Genomic DNA, 22,395 nt, shown 5'->3' on the forward strand with positions numbered 1-22,395 from the left:
AGTTGCTGGTGTTGGTAGTGATGTGTATGTGTGTGTGTGTGCGTGTGTGTGTGTGTGTGTTTTAAATTTAGGAAAATCATGTTTCACGTACAGAACTGTCCTGGAATTTTGAGCATACAAGTTTGTTATTCCGAGCCATTTGATTAAATTTAACCACAGGAAACTCTTCCAAGTCCTAATGAAGCAGCATTTACATCTAAAAAGGGAGCCAAGCCAAAAAACATCCTTTTCTAATATCTCTCTTTCAAACATCAGACTCCAATATAAGCTCCATGGTTTTCATTTCACTTTTTTTTTTTTTTTTTTTTTTTTTTGCGGTACGCGGGCCTCTCACTGCTGTGGCCTCTCCCGTTGTGGAGCACAGGCTCTGGACGCGGCAGGCCCAGCGGCCATGGCCCACGGGCCCAGCCGCTCCGCGGCATGTGGGATCCTCCCGGACCGGGGCACGAACCTGCGTCCCCCGCATTGGCAGGCGGACTCTCAACCACTGCGCCACCAAGGAAGCCCTCATTTCACTTTTATACCATCTCTCTGAGCTGTTGGAAACAGGTTAAACACAAGACAGGGAGTGGTGTACCAGTAGGTCTTTGGTGAAAAGGGTTGGCAGCAGTTCTACATACAGATATGTGTGCATGTGTATGTACACACATACACACACACATGCACTTAACTACACAAACTATAAAAATTTATTTTAAAGAAAGGCCATTAAAAAATTAGAAAACTATAGTTACTTACAGAAAATTTGAATTGGAATTCAAAAATCAGCCATATAATTTAAGACCTTTGAAATGAATGTACTTTTAGTTCATAACATAACATGTGATAGTTCAAGACACAGATTAGGTAAAACAGGCCTTTAAAGAAAGTTAAAATTACCTTTTCATTAAGAGAGAAAAGTTTTTTTGCCTCTAAACAAACTGATACAACTTAGAAGATTATAATTTTTTCATAAAAGACACATATACTTGCACACAATTTTACTGACTGTGTCATTACTACGTTAAATTAAGCTGTTTCAATAACTGAAGAAGTTACAACTAACCGAAACAGCCTGGACATAGAATGCGATCTTATGATATTGCCAGGTTTCCAACATCACATTTATTCCATGCAATGGTGAACTTCAGCATAATAATGCGAGGATCCTAGGATGCAGCAGACACAGAAATAATGTCAAAAGCAATTCTTCACATTTGGATCTTACCACATCAAGTGCAAATAATGAACTTAAACATGAAAATGCAATTTGCTCCTTTTAAAGTATACATTTTTAACTCTTGCAAAAAACAAAAAAACCCCCACCACATTCATTTCCAATGCCTCGAGGTAAAGAGGATGGCATCTATCACAAGTGCAGAGAATGTCTGAAGGATTTAGAAGCAATCTTTTCATAATGCTTCTTTGGGTGAGGAAGTAGAGTTATGAGTTGCTCAAAATTCATAACGATTATTAAGTTTACATCCTCACAGAAGATCTGCCACCATTGCATCTCTCAGCTAGACTGTCAGCATCCCTGCCCAACTCTACTGAGAATAGGTCTCTGGTTCAGGACATTCATTCATTTTGTGGCATTAGTGCTCCAGTGTATAAAACAAAGATTCTGTCCCATTCAAAAATCAAACAAACAGAAACAAAAAAACAAATTGCCTCCAGTGGAACAAGGATACAATATCATAACTGAATTCAGGTACTCATTCTATCAATAACCCTGCATGAAAGTAACTTTAAAAGGGAAGTAAGTTTTTATTCCAGCAAGCTGATTCCAGATTATCAACTTGTGTGTCTGTGCCTGCTGGGCTATTTGAATGATTACTCTGTCCCTCAATGCCCTCAGCTATGACTGACCGGGCACCCTTGGCCATGACCCCTCACGGTAAGGAAGCTTCCTAAACAACAGTGAGCTTTCCTGCTTGATGAATTCCAACCTCATAGCTCATCTAAACTGAGCCTATGGGCTTCACGGTTTTCCTTCTTACTCTCCGCATAGGTCTACGGGAAGTTATGAAACATATTTTTCTAGTCCTCCCAGGAGCAAGGCCAGGTTCACAATTTGACCTCAGAAACACAGCAGTCCTGCAAAGCCAGACAGCCTGATAGAACTGAGTATTAGTGTTCTCTGCCTGGCCCAACACAAACCATAACATGCAGCAGGGAGAAATGTTGCTTGTGGGAAATGACAAGCAATGGATCAGTGGGAGAAAAATAATGGAATTTAATCACATAAAAATATCCCAGGCACACAGCTCCCTTTTCAACAAGCTGCCCACCTCAGGTGAGGGCACAATGTTCTTCTGAAACTAAACCACTTATAATTTACAAGGGAGCTACCTAGCCAGATCTTTTGATCAGATTAAGTTATAGGATTCTGGGCACACCCAGAGATGTTCCTTCCCATCACATGAGTATATGCACCTCCTGGAATAATTTTAAATGCACGTACAAAAACACCTATGTACGCATCACAGATGTCTTGGATGTGTGAGAAACGATCCCAGGAACAGGGCAGGCCCATGTGAAAGACTGTCACAGACTAATTAAGGACACTGCTGCCGAAAAAGGAAGGGTGACCCTGCAGTCTTATTTACACAATTTCCAGCCAGAGGGCTGTGAAGTGGAGCCCCAGTGGGGGCATTTCTATCTGAAACCCAAGGGCACCTGCATTAAGGAAACTGGTGTAAATGAATCCCTTTGCTCAATGACAGAAGTAAAGACACCACTCCTTCAATTATCTTGGTACGGAATCTATGTGCTGACCCTCTTGGATTCTACATAACAAGACACAGTTATCTCTTATTTTATTATTATTATTATTATTATTTGCACTTCACTCTGCATTCATTTAGAAGGAGGACATTTTGTGGCAAGAACAATAAAGCTTTTTAGGCAGAAGGTAGTGATTCAAAAATTGCAAAACCTCAGCTTTCAAAAATAGCCTAAGTGACCTCTTGCAGTACTCTGGCCACTCCAGCAAGCAGGAGGCAACCCCTGTGAAGAGCGAATTCTGGCAAAGTTCTCTCTTCACAGATGATGCACAGCTTAAGCTATAATGAGTTTTTGGGTTACAAATGCTGAACGCATTAATATTCCTTGATGATAATTATCACAGTATAAGCACCTTTCCCAATGTGAGTAGCATAAAGCAACTGAAGCAGCATTTTTGCTACATTTGAAACAAGCTGGAAAATGGGATTTTCTACTCTTGTAACCTGGGGTCAACATACCTCAAGCACTGAATATTAAACACACCTCTAGATGAATCCCGCACCCCTTTCCTACTCTTCTGCTTCGTGTATACCTAAAGCTATCTCCTTTATCCATTCTTCATTATGAAATTCTTGATATGAACATACATGTGACATATATAATTCGAAAAAGAAATGTGTTTCCCCCCAATCACATGAATCCTATGTTTCTTCTTAGGAGAATACAAATAGCACATAAGATCAGTAAGCCATGCTTTACAGATGAGTTGTGTCTCTCTGCAGTTTGAATGAATACTGTGGTCACTGGCTGCATATAAAACAGGATGAAAATTAGAACTGAGCAAACAGGCTCCTAGAAGAACCAAATGCATCACACACAAGACAAACTACATACAGCCTTTATCTTTATACTTTCAAAACTCATCATACTCTTAAGCACTGCAAGGTTTACATGTGAATTCTAAGCCACCAACACGGTAACAGTCATGATGTCAGCAGCATTATTTACTGGCAATAGTTCGCTAAGAATCCTGGAAACCAATTTTCACTCCAGATTAAAAGGACAATTACTGTTATTTGGATAATAACCATCAAATACTATAAGAAGAAATTGATAAAGGTGATTCATTATGCATTATTTCAGTAGTATCTGTCTAAGATTCGCTGTTTGCCTAGCATACCCCAAACGGATGCTGTATAGACTTCACTTACTATACCCCAACTGGATTTCATAATGTGCTCGGAATAAACTATAAACGGACTTTTCCTCATCTCTTTTTCTTCCTCTCTATTTAGTGAAAAAGAAAAAAATGTCTATTTTAAAGCTCAACTGATACTAGGATGGCTCAAAATCATTACAATATAAGAGCCTCCTTTTTAAAAAGTATGCTATAATATCATTTTAAGATTCGATGTAAACAATCCCAACAGCACTTTGACTTAACGGTGACAAAATGAAAGCCAGTTCAAACCCTTAATCCAAAGAATGGGAATTCATTTAGGTATTTTTTTAGGTGTGAATCTGCTGAACTCACTTGTACCGTGTTACCCACACTTCATTTAGATAATATGCCACGCTATAACTGCCTCAAGTTCTGTAACATCATTTTTACTTATGTGCTGCAAAAATGTCTTCAAATCCCATTTGAATAGAAGGCAGGGTTAGGAGGGAACCTTTACTAAATATTTAACAGCACCATCAGTTTATTAAATACTATAATGTGAGAGCCATGAAAACATGATATACAGTGATTGCCTTTTTTCTAAAACTTAATGCTTCTGCTCATTTTGAATACTCTGCAAGCCCATTCATCAGCAGAACTGGTGCATTTTAAAAAGTCCTCATTTACTAGCAGATAAATGTGGTTAGAGAACCTTTTTAGTGTAGGAATGATTGGAAACCTACTTGGTTTTACTGTGCAAAATTTGCTTTGCTTTGCTCTGGCCTAGGGGAAAAAAACCCTCACAAAACCTTTAAAAGAGCATGCAAAGGAACACTGTTTAAAATAAGAGAAAGTAGGGGGTATTTTTGGTTCACAGGAATATAAATACACCAAAACAAGGCAACAGATTTACAGACAGCTGATAAAGTACATGTATTCATCGAATCTGGAAATAGTATCTCAAATACACATCATATAATGAGATTACCCATTGTGACGTTGCTTTTGACCATGACATTGATGGCATTGATTTGCAACTATTCATAATTGCATTTTTTAGAAGAACGGGTTAATACAATTTCGCATTTAGTCTGTTAAGATATTTTTAACTAAAACTATGCTCTCTTTTAAAAAAAAAAGTTAATCAGAAATTCTGTAGCCTGTTGCAGTGGGTAGAAAGTAGGAATTCTCTCTGAAAAGATATTTCTATTCACAAAGAGATACACTATAGTCTAATTTAAAGGACACCCCCTTTCCACTGGAGGCCTGCAGAGTGAGCGTTTATCCTGTAAACACTGTAACAATGATTATCTGTGCTCCCCTGTTCTCAGTGGAGACTCTTGCTTTAGAAAATGTCTTGTGGTGACTTACTAAATTCAGGCTATTTCAATTAGTATTACTGCACATTAAAAATTAATTGCATTACTGAGTGGATTAAGGTTTAAATTTCAATTCTACAGTATGCGCACTAGAAATGACAGCTAAAAATCAATGCTCCTTGGCCCACAATTGGAAGTGTGTACACTTGAACAGCGCGGGCCTGGCGTCACCGGCCAAGCAGTTTTAAAAGACTTGATAGTTCAATTGAAGGTGTGTCAGCTCTAATACTACAATTTAGTTTGAATGCTGCACAGTAGCTCAGCCTTAGAAAAAGAAAAACAGAACAACAGTTGACCTAACCATTTGGAAAAACAAATGGACACGGGTACTAAAATTATGACAACAAAGGGATTAAAATTCACATATAATTATACCCAGGCTAAAACCTTGTTCATAACTCTGTTTAATAAGAACACAGGATCCTTGACTTAAATCCACACTATTTTTTTTTATTACTTACTGAGTGACAGCAGTCGGTTGGGGGCAGGAAACAGGCTATTTTGTAGAGACATTACTACTATGTACAATGCTCATAATAACTTTATTCTATGGGGTTTTTTGTTTTTATTTTATTTATTATTATTTTTTTTTTTTTTTCGGTACGCGGGCCTCTCACTGTTGTGGCCTCTCCCGTTGCAGAGCACAGGCTCCGGACGCGCAGGCTCAGCGGCCACGGCTCATGGGCCTAGCCGCTCCGCGGCATGTGGGACCTTCCCGGACCGGGCACCAACTCGTGTCCCCTGCATCGGCAGGCGGACTCTCAACCACTGCGCCACCAGGGAAGCCCTATTCTATGTTTTAAAGAAGCCCAAGAAGATATGGAAAATACAAATCCTTTCCTTAAACAGCGATCCTATTTAAGCCCCCTTTATAAATTATTAAATCTCTTTGGGGGAAGGGACAAATGAGTTGATCATCCTGACGGCAAATTTATTACATCTAGATGAAACGTGTGAAAAGAAATGGGTCACTTTTATTCACAGTAAATTTATTCTTCTGAGAAGATGAAGATGGGGAACATTACAAACCAAGTCCACAGAGTAATGGAGGATCAATAAAGGCTCACCAAGCCACCCAGGGTATCTGGGTTTGGAACTGAATGGTGATTGGTATGTGCCTAAGAGAAAAAATGCTGCCTGCAGTGTTCCTTAAGATGCCCTCTGCGGTTGCACCTGCACCGGTGGCCAAGAGCAAGTTCAGTGGCAAGAGAGTAAAGGAGATGGGAAGTAATAACAACAATAAAAAGAATAATCTGTTGCAAATGGACCCCGAGGTGTAGTAGTCATCCCCATGCAACAATCACCCTTCACTGCAATTTACTGATGTGGCTTCATTACAATACAGCATATAAAGGGGCAACGTACAACGTGCACTCTTGAAAGCTATGTGGTTTGATGCAGCACACACCACCCTAGAAGGCACTGCTCGGGGAGCCAAGTCAGATTGTACAAAAGTGAAATTACCTGTAAAAATATTAAATAGAGACGTAACATGTGTACAGCATCGTGATACATGGGCGGGGGGTGGAAAGAGGATAAAAGGTAGCAGGGAAAGGTGTTTCCTTCGTGAACTATTAAAGGCATTCCAAATACATCTGAATTAAAACATCCTTTGAAGAGGTAACAACTTGTAGCTTTGTTAGAAGGAAAAGATAAAGGATATGATGTTTCTTGTTTGGGAAACAGAAACTGGCACTCTGTTTCCTATTCTGAGTCTTCATAAAATGAACTTAAACCATGTTCTTAGGTGAACTTTAATACGGCACATTCAGGTTACTATTATACAAAAGGAGAACACGATTCGCTTCTCCCATTCCGGCCTGGCTGTAGTTCAAAGTCTTACTTTTCAGTCAGTGCCCAGAAGATGCTGAAGCAATGTGTTAAGGCGAAAAAAGAGATTCTTTCCTCACTAAGGATCATTGAGTATGTCACTGGTTAATTCTTGTTCTATGATCCTCATTAGCATGACTCTCAAGTTTCTGGTTATCATATCCGAAATATTAAGACATAATAACTATGAAGGTGCAGGTAATTGGATATTAACCAGAACATACTTGACTGGGCAGGAGGTAGGGCCCTGCTTAAACTAATCCTGAAATATATTAATCACCAATTAATGAAAGGGTTTCGAATTCATTTTCCATTACAGAACACCTCCGAGTATCTAAGCTTTTTCTAACAGAATGACTTGGAATAACAGGATAGAAATAAAGAATATGGCCATTTGATGGTGGGTCTGAATTAATTATTTACAGCCTGTTGTCAGGTAATCATGAACACTATAGTTAAAGCCTTGATTACAGTTACGAAGCCTGATGCAAAGAAGAGGGGATACTTTTCAATGTTCAGCGGCCTTGGTTTAAATTCCAAATTTTTTTCCTTTAAATGGCAGAGCCATAGCTAAATATTTCACCAGAGAGCCGTCATAATATTATCTGAGTCCTTCAGCCTAAGCAGACTGTAGCCCTCCAACCTAACAACAGATGTACTCTTAAAATAAAAACCAATTAATGGGAGCCAGAGAGATCCAGCAAAGGCATGCTTTGTACATAGTAAACAGGAAGTAGTAAGAAGGTGATGAATATATTGATGGATAAAAACCCTGACTAAGTGGTGGTTGAAAAGTCACCACCACTTAGATGGAAATAAAGTAATGCTGAGAAAAGAAAATGGAAAAAAAGGAAAAGAAAACAGAAAGAGGAACATAGAGAAAAGGAAAGTCATATTTCTCTAAAATCCACGGGGCTGTGAGATTGTGTCTGATGTGTCACAGATGTTTTCCTAGTTTGGTTGTAAAAGCCCCCACTAAGCTCCCTAGAAAAACTTCTGTACCTATTTCACCGAGTTAGAGAAATTGCTACCAAAATGCTATTCATCTTTTTAAAAATTTCCAAGTACAGTATCCTCACAAAGAAACTCTAATATCTTTTCCAACTTAAAAGGTGTGCCCCCCAGATTCTCTGAAAAAAACTTACATTTTCATATACAAACTACTATATATAAAATAGATAACTAATAAGAACCTACTGTATAGCACAGGGAACTCTACTCAATACTCTGTAATGGCCTATATGGGAAAAGAATCCAAAAAAAGAGGGGATATATGTATATGTATAGCTAATTCACTTTGCTGTACACCTGAAACTAACACAACATTGTAAATCAACTATACTCCAATAAATTTTTTTTTAAATGACATTTTTATGTCAGAGAAAACAAGGCGTTTGGATGAATGCAACGGAAGCAAGGGACTGAAATGATGCCATCTCTGTTTTTCCTGCCTTTAGTCACTTAATTTGATGAAAATAGTTAAGAAAACTCCTGTTATCTCCAGATTTTTAAAAAATTTCTGTTCTTTGTTGAATTTAATTTTAATAATTCTTAAATAAGCACTCACGGCAGATGAACTAAGATACACAGGCATGTCAGCCCTTTTATCAACAATTTTGCCATAGAAATACACAAACATTTCAATGGCTCTTCATTAGCAAACAAATCAACAAGTGATATTTTAATGCCTGACTTTATTCCATCTCTGTGGGGACCGTAGTTGAGAGTGTGATGTACAGTACAGAGAAAGGAATCATCAGCCACAGCGTCCCAGGGCTCTCTCCATTGAGGACTTCGAAGCCTCTGCTTAAAGAGTGCATTTAATTGACTGATAGACAGTAGCTTCTTTGTTCACAGAAGACAGCGAAGTAATGGCAGCTTGAAAATCGTACCATCTACAGGGTCTCCTGAGACTAGTAACAGGGGGATATGTGTCAGGAATAAATAAATAATCTAATTATTAAGCCACTTCCTGTCAAGTTAACTCCAATTTGTTGGCTTTTGAAGGCAACAAAACGAGGCATTTTTCCTCATTATGCTTCTCTTTTTATACCAGTGGTAATCACAGGCGGATTAAAGGGTGCCTGATTGGTTTTTTTGTCAAGGAACTGAGAAGCAGCCAACAGTACAGAAAAACAGAGTTGGGGTTAGAAGAAATTTCATGCTTGTCTCCTTTCCAGCTCCCTAACAGCCCACACGGCTGCCCCATACAGAGCTGCCAGCTGTACAGCAAATGTGTACCCCTCCAACTGAGGCCTACTGGGCCACAGGCGCCATCCTGAGAGCTGTGAGATACCTTGCAATCTTGGCAGGTAGCTACTGCTGTCATAGGCATAATTCTAAAGGTGACCTAGGAAGCCCTATCAGCTCACCAAATGCAACAATATGAGCAGCTGAAGTTCAACGCCTACTCTCCATATTGGCTCCCTTTCCTTTGTTTACTGCTATGATTGGCCCCCCAAGTAGGAAATAACCTATGGAAATAGGTCATCAGAGACCTTTTCTTTTTATGTGTCTGAGCCGATCCTGTGGAAATAGGTCACGATGCCTATGCGTACGTGGGCCTGTGTGTGTGCGGGGATCGATCTTTTTATCTTTTGCTGATGACTTTCCCTGCCCTCCATTGAGAAATGTTTTGCAAACTTCATGCAGAAACAGACACCCACACTTGATAAACAACATATCAGACGGTGAGTGGAAACGGATATGCCCGTGGCACATTCTACTGCAAGTCAAAGGAGAGGACAAAACCAGAGCCAGAAGCCCTACCAACGTCTCTCAGACAGTCACATGGAACCTTCTATCTGCCACAGACTCTGCCCAGCGTCTCTGTATGGAGCTTAGGAAGGAAGGCTGGCATCCCGTAATTCTTCTTGGGAACAACGTTCTTCTGAGGTCTCTTTTAGGACGATGTGTTCTAAAAAGTAACAAGAAACTGTATCTTCCATCTGTCAGTGGGCTCAGTGAAAACCCCCAGGCTCACAGAAAATTAACATCAGGAGAAATGTCTAAGAGGCTTTCGTAGGCGCTTGTAAATTAGAAACTCCACTAACTGCCAGTATTTTTACTCTTGTAAATCAAAGCTGCTAGGTGCAGGCTGAAACACAAAACAAAGATAAACATCCTGATTTGTCTTTTAAAAGCTTAACACTGAAATAATAGAGAGGCTTAAAGATTTCCTTGAAAAGTTGCTTCTGAAATAAGAACCCAAATAATCAGGATGAGCTCTTGAAAACTGTATCTTATTCCAAACAGATTTTTTTTTCTTTGAAAAGATCTTTTTGCTTTCATATTAAATTGTCTTTGTTTTTAGAAAGGCTCACGGTAGCGGAGCTTGATAATTTCCTGTGTCACCACTTTGCGCTTGGTAAACGGTGTAGCTATGTTCTATTTATGCCTGCGTATGTCCTTTCTGAATACGTCTTGAATTTTTGTTTAATTGTGCAGATAATTAAACCCTCTTCATATTTACAGTCTGCTTCACTGGTACCATGAATTCTGTTTTCAGTTACTGTCTGCAAATTCCCTCTCTGAACAATTTCATACGAAGCAATAACACTTCATTTTACATACGTTTTATCTGATGTCCCCATACAGAGCTGCCAGCTGTACAGCAAATGTGCGGTTCTCAAACTGAGGCCTACCAGGCCACAGGCGCCATCCTGAGAGCTGCGAGGCACCTTGCTGTCACTGGCAAGCTTCCTCGCTGTCACTGTGACCATCACTCCACACTTCATACAACTTAAAATCATCTGATTATTAGAATTTGTGGCCCACACTCCATTTTATCCTTTATTTAATCTATCCCCACATCACACATTTGTTTAAATGTTTTGGCTGCTTTACAAATCATGCAGCCATCTGCACAGTAGGTGTGACACCATTTTTTAGACAAAAGTTACGTGGCAAACAAAGATAAAGTCATTTGAAATGCTTTGGTGTTTGTTATTCTGCCTGGTTCACTTGGACCAACTCTAAGAAATAAATAGAATTATCTGTGTAAATCGATGAACATCTATAAAAAACAACACCCAGCAGAACGCGGAGCTTGCTCCATTACCTACGTTAATATCATGACAGCTGAGGAGAGATGACCTGGCCCACTTCTCATCTCTCCTGTACAGATGGCTATTAAAGAGAAAGTATCCCTTTTGTATGGTCCATGTAGAAACCCTTTATGGGCTTTTCAAATAAGCCAGCATTGCCCACATGAGGGTAGCTTTCTGTTACCATTAAACTGCCCAGATTTTATCTTTTTTAATTCAGCTCCAGATGAAACAAGCCAGTATTTCAACATATTTAACACCAAATGGTTGTTTCTTACTTCCCCGAGTTTTGTAAGCAATCAACTGAAGATGACTTAAAAAAAAAAAGTCAACAGTCTTCTCATTTAGAATTCATGTAAACTCCAGAGAACCTAAGGACTTGGAGCTTCTTAGGACAGTGCAGGTGGACACATATCTATACACCCACACATATATACACTATTGTAGATTCATTCTATTCATTTTTTTTTTTAAAGCAGCCAATGAAAGCTGAGAGAGTAAAGCACAACATGGCTCTTTATCTCCCTATGCAGAGATCCATATCTTTGGATATTTCCCCTTCAGACACATAAAATCCAAAACCATTATAGGCCTCAAAATATTGGTTTTAGTCTATTCTAAAGCAAAAGCACTCAAGCTGAAATGTTTCAGAGGTGATGCTGAATGTCACAGAACTATAATGAAGATTAGTACGTAGTGCACCATCCACTAAAGAAATGGAAATGCCATTTGTGACCCTGGGCATCAAACAAATTGCAGAACATACGGATGTCACCTGCCACAAGTACAGACTAAAATTCCACCACACTGTACAAAACTGGCCTATGCATTCCTTTTGTCTTGATATTAGTCCTTCATAGCACGTGTAACATAATACATAGGGTAGATATATTCCCACGAGCACTGTGGAAAGCTTGAATCTTTTCATGATCTTTTAAAAACTGTAACTATCGGGCTTCCCTGGTGGCGCAGTTGTTGAGAGTCCGCCTGCCGATGCAGGGGACACGGGTTCGTGCCCCGGTCCAGGAAGATCCCACATGCCGCGGAGCAGCTGGGCCATGGCCGCTGAGCCTGCGCGTCCGGAGCCTGTGCTCCACAACGGGAGAGACCACAACAGTGAGAGGCCCGTGTAGCGCAAAAAAAAAAAAAAAAAAAAATTGTAACTATCCATAAGGCACTGAGTATTAGAGATTTGAATAAAAATAGTTAATATCTATCCATCTGTGTTTTTGTATTAGTTGTCATTCATAGTCCCAAATTCTAGCTTTGCTTTTCTAAAAGATAAATACGTTTGCTTCATCCAAATACTCTAAGCATCACCCTTGATCCAGAACATGTTTGTTAATGACTATTTGTGGATTTTCCTATTTTTTCGCAAAAGAGTGTACTCTGCCACCTTAGATACAATTTTGCTATTACATCACTCGTCTTTCTGATCAGATGAAAAATAGGAAAAAAAAACTTATTAAGTAATCATCTCTAAGTCAATTTTTAACCACAATTCTTAAGTAAATGGTTTATATTCATTCCCTTCATATTCTCCATATGAGAGCTATGAAAGCAAAGGCTGGAAATAGCCATAGCTATATAATGACCACTTGTCCTCCAAAGGCCATGACTGTAGCCATCAATTCCAAGAATAATGGTATTTCTCCCCTTTGATCATTTCTTTGTCAATCTGACTGGTCTTCGATGGTGAGCTTACTGCCAGTTGTCTACCACCAGCCACTCGCAATTTGCTCCCTCTGTTTCATGAGACAGTTGTCTGTGGCTGTTTGGAACACATTGGTCTCTTTGGGGATTTATGCGCTAGTTGCAATGCCAACCTCCGTAGTGATCGAAATTTCTTTCTAACTAAAATAGATAATTAGAGGCTGGTAACTATTGGTCAAGAATTATCAGAGTGAAAAAATTAAGCTTCTCATAAATAGTTCTTGGCAATGTCATCTCTTTGTATTGTCGCATGCCTAACAACCCTTTATTCAGAGCACTTACAAATTTGCTCTACTGCTGTTGAGCTTCATAATTTTATATGAGGCAATCCCTTTCCTGGGTTAAACACATTTACATTCTCTGGTCTCATCACGATCTGTGCTAATCCATACCAAATAATAATAACAACAATGATAATAATAATAACAGAAATCTCAAAGAGGAAAAAAAACAATAAATATTTACTGTGCTGATAAGAAGAGACAAGTGAATAATGAATTAAAGGACACAGTGCACAACGGCTTCTTTCTGTATTTTCAGGTCAAAAGCCAGTGTAAACTATGTGAAAGGAACAGAGGAAGACAAGAAAAAATTTCTCATCTGTGCAGACTTTAAAAGAGGGAAATCTTTTCCCCAGGAAAGCTGTTAAAATGTTTCGTAGCTCTTTTTGTGTGTGTGTGTGTGTGTGTGTGTGTGTGTGTGTGTGTAAACAAGAAGAGAAGAGAAACCTCTAAATAGCCACTGGTCTGATTTCTTACTGAAACTGTGTCAAAATGCAATCCAGACTGAGGTTTTCTTTTTTTCCTTAATAGACATAAGTCAAATCCCGAATGCATTTTTATTGAGTAATTATTCCTGCAACTCAAACCATGTGTTCACACCTAGCTGCAAAATGGCACTTATGCAGAGCATCTCCAGTGTATACCTGGTAGAAACACTGATGGTTTTCCTTTCAGAAATGTCCCTGGCCAAAAGCCTGAGACTAGCATATCCAGAAAGAAGCATGGAGGTTCCCTGACATTGAAATTGCATTAAAACATGTGGGCTACATAGAAGCAAATGCAAATGACTTGGTCAAAGAAGGGATTTAAAGTTACACCTCACTGAGTCATCTGCAGACCTTGTTTTCCATCAGGTGACATAATCTTTCCCCAGACTGACTGAAATGGAAAACAAAATCTGTAAAAACACTATAGACCCTCTTAACAAAAAGAGTAAGAGGCTTTTCAGATAGCCTCTAATCTCTCTTCCCTGCTAAATGTCTGGTTGAGATTATTTTTTGATTAGACAGAAAACATACAAAGATACACAACCTAAAAATACCTACCCTCAACGGAGGTATTTTAGCCAACAAAATCATGCTGCCTGCCTCATTTGAAAAACTAAGCATCACACTGGGATTTTAAAAAGGGATATCTTAGCCTTTGTGACATCCTCCCCTTACACATTCTCTCTCTCTAGATATTAACAATGTGGAGGAAGTGTAGGGACTTGGATGCATGGTCAACAGATGTAACAATTAAATGGATACTATTCATTTGTTTGGGCCTCAAGTGCAAGAGAATTACATATTTTATTATTAAAAAAAGCATGAATATTAACTAACTAGGCCCTCTGTGAAAAGGAATAGAATTTGCTTCTCTGATGGAAGGTGAATTGTTAAACGCTCAGATCCCAAGAGGAGATGAGTGTCATATTAATCCACCATAAGGTAGAGGGGGGAAAGCTTTGGGAAAGCACTAATGATGCAAGGAATATTAAAAGAAATACTAAGGGAAAGGTATAAAGCAATTTAAAAAAAGGACCAGGACAAACCAATGAATGTTTTGGACAAATGATACTAAAATCAAAAATTCCTCTCACACTCAACATTCCATTCAGATTCTACGTGTGCAAAAGAACATTAATACTGTGTTGAAAATATATTCCATTTGTTCATTTGGGCCCTGGGATAAATAATAAATCCAGAACCAGAAACATGTTTATATAGAATAAAACTAATCAGAAGCACAACGATTCACTAACTTTTCCACAGGCTGCAAACTTCCAAGAAATATTCTCACTAAAGCCCATGTAAAACTGTAGCATAATGCAGAACCATTAATGACTCTCACCAGTAAACTCTACTCAAGAAATAAAGAGATGGAAAATATTAACACTCATTATTTGGAAAGAAGAAGTCATTTTTTCTAACCCATGCTGCCCCCCACACCAAGTCCATTTTGAAAGTTTATGTAGAGTATTTTTTTGGAATCCAAAATAGAAAGGAAAATAGAAGAAACATTTCAATCTCTCTTACACATTGTCATTACCTTCTAAACACTCAGTAAAACTGTCAGTGTTATTCTGGCACATTTAAGAATAGGCCATTTAATGTATAAGAAAATCACTAATAATATTAGTACTTAAATCTGGAAAATATAGAGATAAAGTGACCAATATTTTAGACCAATATTTTAGCTCTTAGGTATATGTTCTATTTTGCATAATTAAGCAGTTAGTCTTTTATAAACCATAATCCTCCTAAAGACCATCATTTGAACACTATACAGCAAATCCTATCGAAAACCTATTAATAAAGTTTCCAACATACTTTTGACTTCATTTTCATTAGTATATACAAGAGCATTAGAAGTTTTGTTATAGCTGGTTTTAAGGATTGGTAACTATAGTTGGAGCAACCCTTCTACTATACGTTCTCAGAATGCAGCTGATTAGTGTCTGATAAAACTTGTTTACCCCTGAAAATGAGTCCAGAGTCTAAAATGTTGGATTTTCTTTCCTTTCTTAGAGTTTGAGAGTAGGAGACCATGAGGTTGATCAGACTTTTAAAATATTATATCACAATTATTTACAGTATTATAAAACACCATGAAAGGAGTATGAAATAAAAAACTCTCATAGTGTAAAAACACAAATGAATGACAAAAATAGTATAAAGTAATAGCAACTGCCATTTTACTAGTAGAAAAAGATCTGCTTGATAAAGTTTAATTGGCTGGTAAAATTCTTAGTGTTATTACTAAGTGCTTATCAAATTAAAAACATAGGAGGTAACCCCAGAGGAATTAAGGGATAATGGGACAATATGAGTAAGTGAAAAAATTATCCTTTTAGTTCTAGCCCATGTGATAAATGCAAAATCCCTGAAAACAGTGGCTTAGAGCGACTTCAGAGATCTTTACTCAAACTGCTTTTACAAAGATCTGTGTAAAATTTGGTGGGGAATAAAAAATGATGAATGAATTCTTTATGTGATCGTTATGATAATGATTATTTCCAGGCTGTTGAAACCATACATATAAAATTATTTTACGGCAATTTAAATTATTTATGTTTCCCTATGACAAAAACTCACCACTCTACATTTTGATACAGATGCTTAAGCAACACACAGCACTGCCATTACCATAATAACTTCTGAAATTAAAACCTGTCTAAAACTCTATGGAAAGCTAACATCCAGTTCATTAACCATTCCGGTTAGTTTTCAATAATGCAAAAATGATTAGAAGTTTAATTTGTTAATCACCTGTGTTTTGACTGGCAGTAGATACATAATCCTCTCCAGAAGTCTAAACTAGCCCTTGCAGAAAATAAAATGTGCTAATGTCTTATCAGGCCTAATAATAGTAATAAAACAATCAATCATGCTTAGGTAAATCATTGATGGTTGAACAATTAATTCATCTTTAACTCTGCTTAATTATATAGGCACTGATGTACACAAGGAGGAGAAAAATCTATGGGTAATAATGTTTAGAGTGTCACTCACCAATCATGTGATTTGCAACATGCACCTGAATGTCCCATTCATTGTAGAAAACCATCTGACACTTGATGCACTGGTAGGTCTTCTTCTGAGAAAACAAGTATAAACAGAATTACTTAGACACATGCATTTTTAAAATTTTAATTTAAATTTTTAAAAAACCCAACCCTACCTACTCACAGCATTTTCTTGAGACCTTGGTCTTATATATGTTGTTAACCAAGCTTCTGTGAGGCCACTTGGGCAAAATTCTATGTCCTTACTATGACCTTATGGCTTGATCCTAACACTATGCTTTTAGTTGCAAACAGCTGGAAGAAATGAGGGCACATAACTATGGCATAATATATGTTTAAAGATACCTAAACTCAAAAACAGAAGTTGGTATTAAAAAAATATCTGGGGTTTTCCCTGGTGGTGCAGTGGTTGAGAGTCTGCCTGCCAATGCAGGGGACACGGGTTCGTGCCCTGGTCCGGGAGGATCCCACATGCCACGGAGCGGCTGGGCCCGTGATCCATGGCCGCTGAGCCTGCGCATCCGGAGCCTGTGCTCCGCAACGGGAGAGGCCAGAACAGTGAGAGGCCCATGTACCACAAAAAAAAAAAAAAAAAATCTGTAACACATGGCTGAGTTTCAGAAATCGATGTCTTTGAAGATCAGGCACACTTCCATTCTGACCAACATAACTGTGGTGTTGTTTCTAGATATTTTTAAGTAAAATAGCCAATAAGTTAAGATTCACAAAATGTAGCTAAGAGATATAGAGACAATAATTTTAAGGTGAAGTATGAAATTTAGATGATGTTTCAGAAATTGCTAAGTACTAGCATTTAAATACATATCTTCTATAAAGAAATCATGTCATATTGAACATTCTAACACCATTTTATCATTTTACACAAAAGTCTTGTGGATAGAACAGGATTTATTATAATTCTTGTATCATAAATAAAGAAACTGAGGTCCAGAGAAGTAGAAAAATATGCCTGATGTCACAGTGACACACAGCTGGGAAGAGAAATAAGCTCTCTTGATTCTAAATGCAAGGCTCTCTGATAAAGGCAGCTTTTATGATTTCACATCTTTATTATTGTGTCCCCTATACAGCTCAGTACATATTGGATGAACTCAATAAGTAAAGTACTGCTTAAGTTTTCCAGAACACAGTTACATAAATGCCTTTATGATGAAACTTGATATTTATAATTAAAAACCACCTTGGAAAACAAAATAAAGCCTTATGAAATAATCCATTTGAAACGCTCCCAAAACTGAGAAAATGACATTTGTAAAATCACATCAATAACAGTTTGTTAAGGCATTCTTATAGAATTATCACTTCATCAGCAGTCATATAAAACTTGTTTTACAAACAGTAGCAATAGAAAATATCAGTCTGTCGATTGCAATTAATTTTAAAGAACTCAACAAAATCAAAGTTAAGCACAAAAGTGTAAATGCTGTTAACGTAAAGTTTTCTTAATTGTTGTCACTTAACATAGTATTTGCTTCCGTAACAGAGGATGGTATTCCTTGAAAAACACAGCAGTGCAGGCATATTTCCAGTGGAAGGTTTCTATATAATCTAACAGGCTTTGTACATTAGGCATGTTGTGAATTGAGTGTGCTAGGTCTAAATCTAACACGGACTTGAAAAACCCTGACAATCACCAAAGAAGATTCACTGTGCTGAGCTGTTTACAAGATGCTTTTGATGGTAACATATAGAGCAACATGTGTTGCATAAATAACATCTATCCCTTTTTTAACAATATTTCCCTTTAGAACTAGTTAGAAAATATTTCTTACTCCCAGATGACCTACATTATATATTGTTTATTAGCATACTTCCAGCATTATTCCTGATATATGACCTTGCTGAACAACAAAGAAACATAAACTTAATGGCTAGTCTTTTCTCTTGTTAGCAGAGTAAAACATACAATATGTCGAAAACTGTCTCCAAAAATGATGACTGATGAATATGTTGGCAGAATATACTAGGGCTTTTTTTTTTCTGGTCTAATAATAAAGAACAAAATCACTTGACAAGCCAAAATAATAAAATATCAGCACTTACTATTGCCTTTAAAATGAACTGACACATTTGAAGATCTATGTTTATAAGTTTTCTTTTATCATTGAAAGAAAATGCTTTTGTCACTATTGATAATTCAAATACTAATGCTACTCTTAAGACAACGTCCAAAATGTTACTTTCCATTCTTATTAACAAAGTTATATTCTGATCTACAAGCTCCTAAATTTGGGGCTAGATGGAGTTAAGAATTTAATGTGATCAAAAACAATATACCATGGTCTTAAAATGCTGCAGCTTAAACTTCATCTCACTGTACATCTCGCATTTCCCAAATACAAAGCAGTGATACACCAATTGGGATGTGCTGTAGTTTTCTTTTTAAAGCTATGGTATAAAATTCATTTTTACCCTCAAATTTTTTTTAAAAAAATTTAAAATGACCTTTAAAACATTCCTTATTGTAATTATAGACTCTTCGCAAAATATTTGAAAGACCCCCTGCCTGCCCGCTTCTCCCCCATACACCATCTTTAAGTAAAGCAGTTATAACCTCTGAAAGTGTTGGCCTTGCGGGGCTCATTCCCTTGGAGGTAAGGCCATTCCAGCTCTGTACAGCTGAGGTTATGAAGGAATTCTTCCTCATTCTAGGCCCAAATCGACTTTTCACCCGTTGGTCCTAATGCTAGGCTCTGTAGCTATAAAGAACAGGCTGAACTTCTTGTCTAAAATGACAGTGACATGAACCCCTTTTCAGACTGAAAATAGAGTTATGGTGTAAGAAATGCTTTGAGCAACTTTCACTATCCCCGTTACTTTCTTCCAAGTCAATCTTTTAACCAACAGAACCCCAAATTAAGCATAATACTCCAGGGATGCCCTGACCTGTGCAGAGTACAGGACTGTCACCTCCCTTAGAACAGCTGCTTCCATCTACATAGAAGACAACAACAAAAAGAAAGTCAACTGAGATCATTTCTTTTAAAAGCAGATAAAAGTAGAAACAGAACTTCCATTGTTTGGGCCCCAGATTGGCCTTTATCAACGCTTAAGTTGTCAATTTACTTGAAATGCTAATTTAGTACAATTTTTAAAAGAGACTTTTTTTCATTAGCCTTTTTTAATGTGCTACTTGGGAGTGGGGTTGTCATTTCCTGATTGTTCTCTTTTGTTTTCTGATACTGATAGATGTAATTATCAAGGATACAACTTTTTCCCAGCACCTCATTATTTTTGATTGATTTTGAGAACAATTTAAACGTGCCTTTTTGACACTCTTGTTTTCAGTGATACTCTGGTTAAGGTACTCAGAGACTTTCAGAAAAGATCATCTCATAAATTAAAAAAAAAATGATTAGGATCTCTAATAATGTATACTTAAAAAAACCACATTATTCTGATTAACCTCCCTCCCCATTCAATCTATATTCCATTAGGACTTAGGCTTCACATTTAGCCTCATCGAATTAAAAAAAAATTATACTTTGTAGTTGTAATTACTTTGATTTTTTTAAAAAAACAAAACACTGAGTGTAAAAAAAAAAAAATCAATGAGTCCATAGTAATCCTCAAAAACAGAAAAGGAAAAAAATTTCAGTTGCCACCATCGAAGTGACTATTACATGAACCTCTTGTCCTGAAAATTAGTAATTAAAGGCACAGAAGCATCATGATTTTTCAGGAGGTAGTGTAGTTCATGCCTTTTTGATGAGGGAAAGCTCTTTTTTACCAAAGGCTGACAGTAAGGGATGACAAAGTTAGAAATTCACCATTTTGCAATGCCAATAAAACGGTCCAGGATAATCATTAATGGATGCTAAAACTATTAGGAGAAAGGTTAGTCTCAGAGACACAATTTTCATTCTTTGATAACAGCAAGAGAAAGATGTACCTTTACAGAGACTCATTTGGTGGCAATCACTGTAACCAGACTATTTAGCTTATCATTACTAATAATGGATATTATATGTCTCTCAGTGTGATGCAGTATGAAGTATAATACATCATAATAAAGTATTCTTATCTAAAATGTATACCTGAGTCTAATTAAGCCTTTAGATGAAGCATTCTAATTTTGGGGAAATGCAGGGATAGAGGAACATGTGTTTCTTTGAGGAAAAAACATTACAGAAATCCAGAATAATCTTTACAACAAATCAAGAACATTCTTGCCCTGTTATCTTCAAAAAGTTAACATTTAAGGGGGAAAATAACTGGAGAGATTGTTCTCAAATGAAAGAGAGAAAAAAGACAACTACTTAATGTAGTGTGAGGTAAATATAATGTGTGGTTTCTGAACGGGGGAGAAAACAGCTATAAAAAGGTTTTTGAGGAAATTGGGGAAATCTGAATATCAGCTGATTATTAGACAATATTGAGGGATTACCACTGTTAACATTCTCAGATGTGATAATGGTATTATGATTATGTGAGTAAATGTCCTTTCTGTTAGGAGATGCATACGGAATATTTAGATGCGAAATGGCATGATGTTTGCAATTTATTTTCAAAAGATTCAGAAAAGGGGGCTTCCCTGGTGGCACAGTGGTTGAGAGTCCGTCTGCTGATGCAGGAGACACGGGTTCGTGCCCCGGTCCGGGACGATCCCACATGCTGCGGAGAGGCTGGGCCCGTGAGCCATGGCCACTGAGCCTGAGCATCCGGAGCCTGTGCTCCACAACGGGAGAGGCCACAACAGTAAGAAGCCTGTGTACCGCAAAAAAAAAAAAAAAAAAAAAAAAAATCCAGAAAAGAAGAACATATATAGTCATATATAGATAAAGCAAATACGGCTAAATGTTAACAATTATTAAATCTAGGTGCACGCTTGAACATTTTCGTAGTAACAAACAAGTGGGAATAAATGAATAGGGTAATTCATAATATGTAGTTTTGTCAACATTAAACCCCATCCCTTCTGTTCATTTTACATTCCCACACTTGGTGTACACCAAAAATAATTTGTGCTTAGTTGTTATAAATACCTTTGTAAACATTTTTGTATTGTTTGGAGGGATTCTTCAGATGTTTGTTTTTTACGAATCTAATGTATAAACCCTAAGAGGGCAGGAATCATTGCTGACATCCATTTCTGTAGTAAAGTAATAACAATTCCTTACAATTGCATCATGCTTTACAGTCTATAAAAACTCATAAGGGTGGGCTGCCCTGGTGGCGCAGTGGTTGAGAGTCCGCCTGCCAATGCAGGACACATGGGTTTGAGCCCTGGTCTGGGAAGATCCCACATGCCACGGAGCAGCTGGCCCCATGAGGCCCAATTACTGAACCTGCACGTCTGGAGCCTGTGGTCCGCAACAAGAAAGGCCGCGATAGTGAGAGGCCCGCGCACCGCGATGAGGAGTGGCCCCCACTTGCCACAACTAGAGAAAGCCCTCGCACAGAAATGAAGACCCAACACAGCCATAAATAAATAAATAAAAATAAAAAAATAAAAACTCATATGGGTGAAACTCGCAACAAAACTGTGAGAATAGATAAAAGAGGGATTATTATCCTCATTTACAGATTAATTAAATGACTTGTCCCAAGTCATGAAGGTTGTGAATACCATAAGTAAGGCCAATATTCTACCCTGTCTCCCACCCACTGGGTTTAAACTATGATCGTTTGCAGGCAAATTTACAGCTGCATTTTAGGTGCGTTTTGGAAGAACGCTCTCCTTAGAATTGTTTAGTGCTTTGGTCCTTGACAATGCCAGGGATGGTATGAGACTAGCTGATGACACTGA

General features: G+C 37.7%; 1 protein-coding gene across 9 annotated transcripts in view; it reads right to left on the bottom strand.

The window, feature by feature from the left end:
- ZNF521 (zinc finger protein 521) overlaps positions 1–22,395 on the bottom strand; it is a 289,007-nt gene that overhangs the window by 118,392 nt on the left and 148,220 nt on the right. For 7 of the 9 annotated variants that reach the window (XM_060119104.1, XM_060119096.1, XM_060119097.1 and 4 more), the window contains one exon: positions 16,612–16,696. In XM_060119104.1, the coding sequence (XP_059975087.1) occupies positions 16,612–16,696 (85 nt within the window). Of the gene's footprint in view, positions 1–9,831; positions 9,995–16,611; positions 16,697–22,395 lie in introns of those variants that run through there. The other 2 variants (XM_060119102.1, XM_060119098.1) reach the window with 2 other exon arrangements.

This window comes from Mesoplodon densirostris, chromosome 15 (genome assembly GCF_025265405.1).
Source record: "Mesoplodon densirostris isolate mMesDen1 chromosome 15, mMesDen1 primary haplotype, whole genome shotgun sequence".
NCBI lineage: Eukaryota > Metazoa > Chordata > Mammalia > Artiodactyla > Ziphiidae > Mesoplodon > Mesoplodon densirostris.